This window comes from Lemur catta, chromosome 19 (assembly GCF_020740605.2).
Source record: "Lemur catta isolate mLemCat1 chromosome 19, mLemCat1.pri, whole genome shotgun sequence".
NCBI classification, from domain to species: domain Eukaryota; kingdom Metazoa; phylum Chordata; class Mammalia; order Primates; family Lemuridae; genus Lemur; species Lemur catta.
Window position 1 is genome coordinate 27,181,167 of NC_059146.1, and position 11,371 is coordinate 27,192,537.

Genomic DNA, 11,371 nt, shown 5'->3' on the forward strand with positions numbered 1-11,371 from the left:
CTAACTTTTCTATTTTTAGCAGAGACAGGGCTTTGCTCTTCCTCAGCCTGGTCTCAAACTCCCGAGCTCAAGCAATCCTCCACCTCTCCCAGAGTGCTAGGATTACAGGTGTGACCCACTGTGCCCGCCAATGACTCTCATTCTTAATTAATGTTTCTCCCATGTGAGCAATCGGATGAGACCGTGGATGTTAAGAAGTGGTGAAGAGTTTAACAACACACGACATTTAGTTTTCTCTTCACTGTGGACACTCTGAAGTTGAAGACTTCAGGCCTGATCAAAGAATATACTATCCACACTTCCATGGTTTCTCTCCTATGGACCCTCTAATGCATATAAAGATTTAAGTGCTCCAGCAATCCCACTACTGGGTATATATACAAAGGAAAGAAAATGAGTATGTTAGATATCTGCACTCCCGTGTTTACTGAAGCACTATTCACAATCACCAAGACATAGGCGAAGATATGGGATCAAACTAAAGGTCTATGAGATAAATAAATAAAGAAAACATGGCATATATACACAATTACCATTTAGTCATGAAAAAGAACAAAATCCTGTCATTTGCAGCAATGTGCATAAGTTTTTGAGGACATTATAATAAATGATATAAGCCAGGCACAGAAAGATAAATACATGTTCTCACTCATATATAGCAGCTGAAAAAGTTGATCTCATAAAAGTGGAGAATAGAATAGTGGTTACTAGAAGCAGGGAAGGATGGGGGAACAGCCAAAATTGATTAACAGATGCAAAAGTATGGCTAGATAGAGGAATAAGTTCTGGCATTCTACAGCACTACAAGGTTATTTAACAACGATTTCGTGTTTATTTTCAAATAGCTTGAAATGCAGATTTTCAAGGTCTTCCAAAACAAAGAAATGATAAATGTTTGAGGAGATAAATATGCTAATTACAGATTTGATCATTATACATTGTAGATTTGTATCAAAATGTCACAATGTATCCCATGAATATGAATAGTTACGTATCACTTAAAAATAATGACAAGAGCATATCAAGATTCAAGCGCCTCTTGTAGCCCTTCCTGCAGTCCTCACATTTGTATGGTTTTTCTCCACTGTGGTCTCTTTGCTGGTCTTTAAGGTATGAACTGTGTACAATGTTCTTTCCACACTCCTCACATTTGTATAGCTTTTCCCCAGTGTGAACTCTCTGATGGGAATGAAGTTCTGATCTCTCAGTAAATCTCTTCCCACACTCTTCACATTTGAACCGTTTTTCTCCACTGTGGACTCTACGATGATGAGTATAAACTTGTGGACTCTGAGTAAACCTTTTCCCACATTCTTCACATTTGAATGGTTTTTCTCCACTATGAAGTCTCTGATGATTCAAAAGACAAGAGGCCCAGCCAAAGCTCTTCCCACATTCCTTACATTTATAGAGTTTCTCTCCTCTGTGGACCCTCTGATGAAAGTGAAGATACCACCTGCTTCTGTAACTCTTTCCACATTCCTCACATTTGTATGGCTTTTCTCCACTCTGGGCTCTCTGATTGGAATAGCACTCTGAGTTCGTATAAAATCCCTTCCCACATTCGTCACATGTGAAAGGCGTGTCTCCACTGTGGACTCTATGATGAGTATAAACTTGTGAATTCTGAGTAAATCTTTTCTCACATTCTTCACATTTCAAAGGTGTTTCTCCACTGTGCACATGCTGATGATGTCTTGAAAGACTCGAGGCCCATCTGAAACTCTTCCCACATTCTTTGCAATTATATGCTTTGTCCCCTGTGTGGTCCATCTGATGTTTATAAAGATGTCGCCTATAAATGAAGCCTTTTCCACACTCCTTACATTTGTACCGTTTCTCTCCAGTGTGGACTACGCAGTGATTATTAAGTGCTGATCTCTGACCAAAGCTCTTACCACATGTATCACATCTGAATGGCTTCTCTTGCATGTGGACCATGGAATGTCTATTAAGATATGATCTACTGCGGAAGCTTTTATAACATATATCACATTTGAATGGTTTCTCCCCAGTATGGATTCTCTGATGTTCCTGAAGCTGGGAATCATGAATGAAGGCCTTCCCACATTCCTCACAATTATAAGGTTTCTCTCCTGTGTGTAATTTGCGGTGAACATAAAGTCCTGATCTACGACTGAAGCCTTTCCCACACTGCTCACATTTGAATGGTTTCTCTCCAGTGTGGACTCTGTGATGAGTCTGCAGATGTGAGCTTTGACTGAATTCCTTACCACACACATCACACTTATAGAGTTCCTCTCCCTTGTGAATTCTCTGATGAATCTGAAAAAGTGAGCTATAACAGAAGCTTTTTCCACACTCGTTACATGTATAAGACTTCTCTCTTGAGTGTAATTGTTGATGAAGATCAAAGATTGAGATATCACTTAAGGACTGTTTATACTCATGACCCAGGTAAGGTTTCTGTCCTATGTGAATAACAGACAGTCCTGTCTCAACCTGGCAGGGCATATCATCTTGTGTGGAGAACTTAGATGTGGTAAAGTTACTTGCTATTTGTTCTAAGATTTGCTGGCAGGACAATTCTTCATGTGATCCTGCTTCTGGAATAGTCTCTATCTCAGTTTGGATTTTGTCTCCTATAAGAACACAGAAGTAAGAGATATGAACAAATGAAGATTTTACTCAGTATTATGAAGATTTCCAGTTAGGACATGCCATGAAACTTTTATGACTACAAGGTATGTTCAGATTGTGTTTTTCAAGGGCAACATGGTCACTCTACACTGCATGAGACCAATTCAGAACCACACTAAGTCTCCTATGTGAAATATTTCGTAGAAATAAAACCTTGCATGGTAAATTATGTAACTAATAAGCTATGTAGATAATGAAATGTGAATCAAAAGGAACTTTAAGGAGAAACAATAACATGATCAATACTTTATTTATTTTAGTTTATGTTGTGTATGTATCCTTATGAAGTGAAGAAATTAATCTAATTCAAAAAGAGGTCTGGGTGTTATCCTCAACATCCGAGAGGTAATCTATAGGCTCTTGACATTTCATACCTGAGGAGAGTGTCTTTATTTGCCTGGAGGTAGTCGGTCACTCTGGGTAGTCTAATACTATGAATTAGGATTGTCCCTGGCCACACCTTTGGAGAGGGTGTGGTACTCACCACATCACAAAGAACAACAATGTGTTTTAAGGTGGGGCTTAGGTCACAAGGAATCAGTCAACCAGAAGAATAAGATTACCCACATGAGAAATCAGTCAACCAAAAATGGCTACGTAATGGGTCCCTAATAATTACTCTGTATAGCAGTACTCAGGTGAGCTTCTCTCACCCGATATTAGAATATTAGTCCATACTGTAATAACACACCTTCATCTTGGGAACATAACACATCCTGACCTTAACGTGAGAGTACAATGGAAAGTCCTCATTTGGTACTTCCCTGGAGTGTTACTTGATTCTTCTACTAACTGTAATGCACATATTTCCCCTATAAATATCTCTAACTGTGAGTATAAAAGCATTCAGTGAGTTCTGCTTGTCTTTGTAGTGAATTACTGAACATTGTAATTGGCATGAAGGGACAGCAGTCTTCTGTTAAACTGTACCTCTAAACCTTGCAGATAATTAAACTCTTTACACTACTAAATACCAAATACCTAGAAGTATTTATATCTGCATATTCAGAGGACTCCTGCTTAAGACTTTTGCACAACATGTATTCTTAATGTTATTTTTCTGTGTTGATATGAATAATGCTTTGGTTCTCTAAAACAGAAAAGGAAGAGAATACTGCAGTTTTGATGGGAATCTGAAAGGCTGGACCTAACAGAGGAATACGAAGGAGGATGCTCCTGAGGAGACAATGAAAGGTGACAAGAATCACTTGAGACGAAAAGAATGGCTGAAGGGTATGACCTGGTTAGTTCAATGTCAGGTTATTGAACTGTCTCATTAAAAACAGAGTGCAGAGGCTGGGCGCGGTGGCTCACGCCTGTAATCCTAGCACTCTGGGAGGCTGAGGCGGGTGGATAGCTCGAGGTCAGGAGTTTGAGACCAGCCTGAGCAAGAGCGAGACCCCGTCTCTACTAAAAATAGAAAGAAATTATATGGACAGCTAAAATATATATATAGAAAAAATTAGCCAGGCATGGTGGCGCATGCCTGTAAGTTCCAGCTACTCGGGAGGCTGAGGCAGAAGGATTGCTTAAGCCCAGGAGTCTGAGGTTGCTGTGAGCTAGGCTGACGCCATGGCACTCACTCTAGCCTGGGCAACAGAGTGAGACTCTGTCTTAAAAAAAAAAAAAAAAAAAAACAGAGTGCAGAAATTATACAATATAAACAAATAGGCCTTTATACACATTTTCATATAAAAGACTACAAACCATTAGTGAGCTTTAAAATGAATTTAAAACCTAAAAAGCACTGAGAAAGAACAACTAGAATAGAAACTATCAGAGCATCATGAGAAGCAGTTTCAAAAAGTGTCATTACATGGTATGTCTACCAAAGTCTCCCATATACATCTACACAGATGGAAAATTTTTGTCCTGGTTATGATTTAAGAGGTGTTTATACTATGGCACATGCTCATAAAACTTTGAAAACTGTAGTCAGGATATTACCAAGTCCTAAATTAAGCAAATTTTTCTGATGGAAAGTTAATTTCCAAGGGTAGAATCTTGGAAAATATGAGTAGGTAAGGGTGTACCTGTTGGTGCACATTGGTACATGGATATATTTAATATACTATAAATTATAAATAAGAAGCTTTCAGGGAGATGGGAGAGTAGTTTTCAGGATGTTTTTATTTTGAGAGGGCAGTTTCCCAATTAATTCCAGGTGATAAAGTTCACCAGTCCAAAAACAGCACTGTCTTTATAAAAATGAAAGATAAATGATATAAAATCCATATTCATTAATGTATTTAACAATTAAATTTGTATCAAATAAAGCTGCAGAAATATGCACATTTTTGAAGAAAGATGACCAGAAATATAGGCAATGTTCAGTTGCGTGACTCGTGTCACCCTCATCTTCATTCTTCTCCCCATATGAGGAGGAGTGAGAAACCTGGCCGCAGTGATGTGCATGGAGACTGTGGAAAACACGGGTAAATGTTTCAAAGGAAAGGTAGCTAGAAAGGTGATTATTGATTGAGACATCACAAAATTGAGATATTTTTCCCCCTGATGTAGGGGAGCTCTCTCAGAAGTAGACATCAGAATCCTCATTCAACAAAGATTTCTTCTCAGAACTAAATATGCCCCCTACAGAGAGCTCCAGGATAAGGCACAGGGAAGGCATGTTAATCAGTGTGGTCATAAAAAGAATGCTAGCTGGGTGTGGTCGCCCACACTTATCGCCCCAGCCGTTTAGGAGGCTGACACAGGAAGATCGCTGGAGCCCAGAAGTTCTAAGCTCCACTGAGCTATGATCACACCACTGCACTCCAGCCTGGGTAACAGAGGAAGACCCCATCTCTTAAAAAAAAAAAAAAAAAAAAAAAAAAAAGACCACTACCATTTTCCCCTAACAGAGTGGCAGAGATGAAAACAAAACAAAAAAAAGAATGCTTAGAAGTTACCACGGGATATGCGTCAACTGCACACATAAAAAATGCAATTACAAGGGATCCTAAGAAAGTTGCAATTGGATAGAGAGTCATCCAGCACAGAAACGTGATTTGCACTCTCTCTCATACACTCTTAACAGCTATCTTCATGATTTCTGGAGACAGTGAACTCCCCCCATCCATTAACTCATTCATCACGATAACAAATATTTAGGTACCCGCCACGAACCAGAACTATTCTAGACTCTTTGCTCAGCCATGAGCAAAACAGCTAAAATTCCTCCTCGTAGACATTACAATCCATGGGGTAGACAAATATATGAGATACAGTACAAGACAGGATAAGAAGAGTAAAAATAGAATAGTATTTTAAATGGAGTGGTTAGAGATGGCCTTCCTCCGAATAAAACAGAGCAGAGACTTGCATAAACTTAAGGAGGGGCTAGAAGGTTTCGAGGTGAAAGATTATACCACACAGAGAGGAGAGCAGGTAAGGGCTCTGAGGCAAAAGCTTCTGTACTAGACAGAATAATGGTTCCTAAAAGATTCCACACCCAATCCCCAGGACCTATGAACATATTATGTTATACAGCAAGCAAAATTAAGGTTGCAGATGCAATTAAGGTCCCTACTCAGCTAGCCAAAAACTAGAAAGATCATCCTGGGATATCCAGGAGTGACCAAAATCATCACATGGGACCTGAAAGGTAGAAGACAGAGGCATAAGCAGAGTAGCAGAGGAAGCTACTCCATAACCATGGAGGAATGGTCAGAGATGCAAAGTTACTGCTGTTGAGGATGGAAGAAGGGAAGTCAGAGCTGAGGAATGTGCACAGTCCCTAGATACCTGCCATGGTATCCAGGTAAACCAGAGGAAAGGTTTCTCCACAACAGCACCCAGTAAAAATGAAGCCCTATAGACAACTGCATGTTAGTCCAGTGTGATGTGTCAGATTTAAGTCTAAAGAACAGAAAAATAATAAAAACTTCTTGTTTAATCCACTGAGTTTGTGGTAATTGGTGACCAGGAACAGGCAGTACAGTGTCCTTGGCAGGACAGAGAAATGGTAGGGAGGACAATGTGTCTGGAAAAGACAGCAAGAGAGAGGACAGGAGGTGTAGTCAGAGAGGCAGTAGGGGATGAACGGCAGAGCACAGGGTCTCTAAAAGCCAAGTAAAGAGATCATAACTTTAATAAAAATAAGAAGCCAAAAAGGCTGTTGAGCCCAGGAAGGGCAATCTGACTTACGTTTCCTAAGGATCACCTGGCTGCTACGAGGAGAGCAGAAGCCAGGGTAGGAAGGGTGGGAGCTGGGCAACCAACAGGAAGGCAGTTGTAATAATCCAGGAAAGAGGTTTGGCAACTTGGACCAGGGCAATAGATTTGGACATGGACAGAAGTAAACAGATGGGAGAGTCACATATAAAGATGCGCAGTTGTTTGGCTCATACCTGAATTCCCTTCTCTATGGGTTGCTGTCTTCATCATCCAAAACTTTTCTTCTTTTATGAAGTGGAAAGTATCTTGGTGGAATGGATCATGCCCTGTGAACATGCAAAGTCACATGCTTAATCTCAACACATTTTAGGTAAAATTTATTGGAAACTTAGGCTCCCATTGCACACTCAAACTGGAATAACCTAAGACACAAAGTCACTCCTGCGGCCTGAGAGTGCCTGTCCTCACCCACTGACAGCAGGTTCCTGAAGTTCTCCAGCAGCACATCTCGGTACAGCTCCCTCTGGGCAGAGTCCAGCAGCCCCAGCTCCTCCTCCGTGAAGACCACAGCCACGTCCTTGAACGTCACTGCCTCCTACAACATCCAACATATGCAACCTCAATCGCGTGACCAGTGATTACTGGGAGAGGGGTGGCCCTGAGCGGGCAGAGAGGTGGGAAGTTGATCTGGATGTTGAGAGACATAGGTCAACTTACAGATTTTCCACTCATTCTGTGTCGATCCTGACAATGACACACACCGATTTTCCCGAGCTCTCCCAGAAGTGCAATGATGACAGGGAAGTCTTTTACTTCTACTTGTGCACTCACTGAGCCTACTTGTAAGTAACGCCCTAGGGACCCTAAATGCTGCACCCTGGGCTACACATATTTAGGTTTTAATGAATCTTGCCAAGTGCCCCAGCAGCACTTAGCAATTCAGTGCCAACACTGTTTGATAATGCCCACGGTCCTCCTGTCTAGTACTAGAAACCTGGATGCTACTCTTTTATTAATATCTGCCAAGCTAAAAAGCTTATGGCAACCTGTGTGGGACAGCTAGATAGCACGTGCTCTGTATTCTCAAGGCACGAACTATATGCATTAATTGCAGCATTCACTGTCATCATCTAGAGCCAGCATGCCTTTGAATCCACACCAAGTCTCTGTCAGTTCCCAATCATGTGACTTTTGAAAAGTTAGTCTAAATGCATTACTTTCTACTCTAATGGTTTTCACATGAGTTTTTTGAGCAATTAAACCAGGGTATATATATAGCATTGGGAAAATTATGGGGTACTGATTAAGTACTTAATAAGCATTAGTTATGTTTATTATTAGCATTGTTGTGATCTATTCCATCTCATTTCATGTCTCTGTTATATTCCAAAGAATTGATTATCTATTTTTACCTGCTCTAAATATAATTAATTTAACATATTATTCAACAATACCAATCCTGTAAAGAAAATTTTATGTAGATCTTACCCTCCTCTTTGATTAGTTAAAATATTTTCAAATGAAAAATCAAAATGTCAAAAAATCAGCATGTTTAAATTGTAATCATATAATGTCATATCTTTGCACTTTTTCATCAAACTCTGTGATCTTTCAAGAGGAAACATGTTCTCTTATTTATCTTTGCACAGCCAAGAGCAAGTTACCAATTTTCCCAGGATTTTCATAATCTGCTTAGGAAAAAGAATTCATTTTATTATTCTCACTTACTTGAGTATAAATAATACCATCACCTTTTCAAATATTTATTGGCTATCACTATTTCTCCTTTATACTTTCCTGTTAATGTCTGTTAGCCATATGCCTTTGACTTTTTTCTCTATTCTGTGCATAAGACTCTTATTTTAGATTGTTTCTTTTTTAGATATCAAAGTGGTATGTATTTTTACTCCAAGTTGTTATATTTTCTTTTTCTTTTTTTTTTGACACAGAGTCTCACTCTGTTGCCCAGGCTAGAGTGCCATGGCTTCAGCCTAGCTCACAGCAACCTCAAACTCCTGGGCTTAAGCGATCCTACTGCCTCAGCCTCCCGAGTAGCTGGGACTACAGGCATGCGTCACCATGCCCGGGTAATTTTTTTTTTATATATATATATTTTTAGTTGTCCAGCTAATTTCTTTTTATTTTTAGTAGAGACAGGGTCTCACTCTTGCTCAGGCTGCTCTCGAACTCCTGAGCTCAAATGATCCGCCCACCTCCGCCTCTCAGAGTGCTAGGATTACAGGCGTGAGCCAAGTTGTTATATTTTCTGGTAACATTTTATAAGGCATATTTTGCCATAGAGAATTTAAAGATTTTCTGTAATGACTGTGGTCACTGCGGTCCTTGGGCATCTCAAGCTCTGGGTGTACCTGAGGAGGTGCCATATCAGGAAGAGAAGTGGTCACCCCAAGGTGGGGACAGGGAAGAGCTGTGCCATCTGTGGATGCCATCACTCAACAGGGCACTGCAGACACCTACACCACTGGGCACAGGCCCCTCCATGGAGAAGTTTCTTTCTTCTTGTCTCTCTTTCACTTGAGCAGAATGGCTAACATTCTCGACACTTGGTTTCCTGTCTGAACCTGACCGTGTTTCTCATATTTCACATGTGTAAAAGGAAGATGAGGCTGAGAACTGTCTCATCCAGCTGCTTGGTGGAATAAACACAGTAACAGAACACAAGTGACTGGCAAAGCTTCTAGTATTACCAGACATTTTAAATGAAGGTTACCTACTACTTTGGTCAAACTCCTTAAAACATAAATAAAAAAGAAACGACCAGTAAATAAAATACACACAAGACACGACTCGGGCATGGAGGAAACAGAATCTAGTTTTCCTGTGTAGAAACCTCCAACAATACTTCTGTGAAGCAGCAGTTACAGCCTGCTGTGCTGTGCCATATGTCAATACTTTAACTACAAAACAGACAAGGTGGCACAGGTCACAAGTACCCTGTTAGACCAGGCACGGTGGCTCATACCTGTAATCCTAGCACTTGGGGAGGCTGAAACAGAAGAACTGGTTGGGCTCAGGAGTTCAAGATCAGCCTGAGCAATAGGGAGACTCTGTCTCAAAAAAAAAAAAAGAGTACCCTTTCAAAATTGAGCTCCTAATGTCTGTGAGGGGAAAGTAGTTAAAAAGAATGCAACCATAAAAAAACAACATTATATAATATTAAATAAAAAGAGCATAATTTAAATTAGATAAGTATCATCGATACAGTTATAAATGTACATAAAGAAAAGTGTAAGATTAAAAACAGCTAATTTGTGAACTAGGAATTAGTGAAATGAAAGAAGTATCCATTCTTCCTATTTTTCCTAGTTCATAAAAAAATACAGGAAAAGAAGAACTAAAAACAACAGGTCCTCGAAAGCCTATTGTTATCCTTGTGTCTTCCCAACAGAGAGAAGAAATATGTGACAATCTGAGTAATGAGATGGGATTTTAACAGCAAGAGAGGCAAGTCTTAACTCACCTTGAATGTGGTCATTTTTCATCCAGCTTCTGGGAATTTGTGGAGTCCTAGGTTATGCAGTTCGCAGCAAGGCACAATAGTACCTGGAAAGTGCCACACAAGGCAGAAAAACACACAAAAGGGTGGCCTGGGATGCCACCCACCAACGCAGATGTGTATTGTGAATTAGCAGGAGAATGTTCACAGCAGCATTAGTCATAACAACCCCCAAGTGCAAACAACCAGAACGCCCTTCTATGGTTAAACGGATAGACAAATTGTGGCATATCCATATAATGGAATCTAATTCGGAAATTAAAAGGAATGAAGTATTGTAACTCATCACGTTACAGTAACTATTTTAAAGCTTTCATTTTAACTACCTCATTCAATTACCAAAACAATTTTATTATAGTAAGATGTTCCTAATGTCCCCATTTTGGAAAACAGTAATGGCAAGTACAGAGAGACTAAGTAACACCCCAACGTTATTGCTGTGAACTGGCCTCACGCGCGGGGTGGAGAGAGGCGGATGGAGGGAGCTCAGAGTCACGAAAACCCTCGAACCAGGCGAGACGGGACACGACCAGGTTCCAAACTCCCCCGGGGACGCGAGGACAGCCCCAAAGCGAGAAGGCGCCGCTTTAAGATCGCACACTGCCGCCCTCGCACCTCCAAACCTCCGCTCTCCGCCACGATTTCTTTTCCCCTAAATCGATCACCAGTTCCATGAGGATCCAAGGAGTACATCCAGGGAATTCAGAAAAGGCCTGCAGGATGCGGAACTCCCCCAAACTACCACTGCCCAAATCGGTAGTAATCTCACACTCCCGGAGCGGAAGTGCCTGGGAGGCCGCAGAGCGTCTGGACTACACTTCCCAGAATTCCGCGGACTCTGTGCGCATTGGAAGTGACTGCAACCCCCCCCGCCCCCACAACAGACCATTTAGACTACACTTCCCAGAATTCCCCGGATCCTTCAGCCTTAGTGCAAGGAATTGCGACCCCATAGAGCGTTTGAAATACACTCCTCTGAATGCCTAAGCGAAAACGTAAATAGTCTGCATCTTCCAGTGGAAGTGTCGCGGTCACATGCAGCTCCTTAACTACACTTCCTGCAGTGCACAAGTGGAA

General features: G+C 40.8%; 1 protein-coding gene across 1 annotated transcript; it reads right to left on the reverse strand.

The window, feature by feature from the left end:
* Positions 1 to 812: 812 nt before the first annotated feature.
* Positions 813 to 11,089, reverse strand: LOC123624001 (zinc finger protein 225-like). The gene is made up of 5 exons (XM_045531510.1): positions 10,910 to 11,089; positions 10,259 to 10,385; positions 7,246 to 7,372; positions 7,011 to 7,103; positions 813 to 2,603 (listed from the first exon to the last, which is right to left on the reverse strand). Exons 2-5 carry the CDS (start codon positions 10,271 to 10,273, stop codon positions 988 to 990), a joined length of 1,851 nt encoding a protein of 616 aa, XP_045387466.1. The 5' UTR covers positions 10,274 to 10,385; positions 10,910 to 11,089; the 3' UTR covers positions 813 to 987.
* Between the last annotated feature and the right edge of the window lie 282 nt (positions 11,090 to 11,371).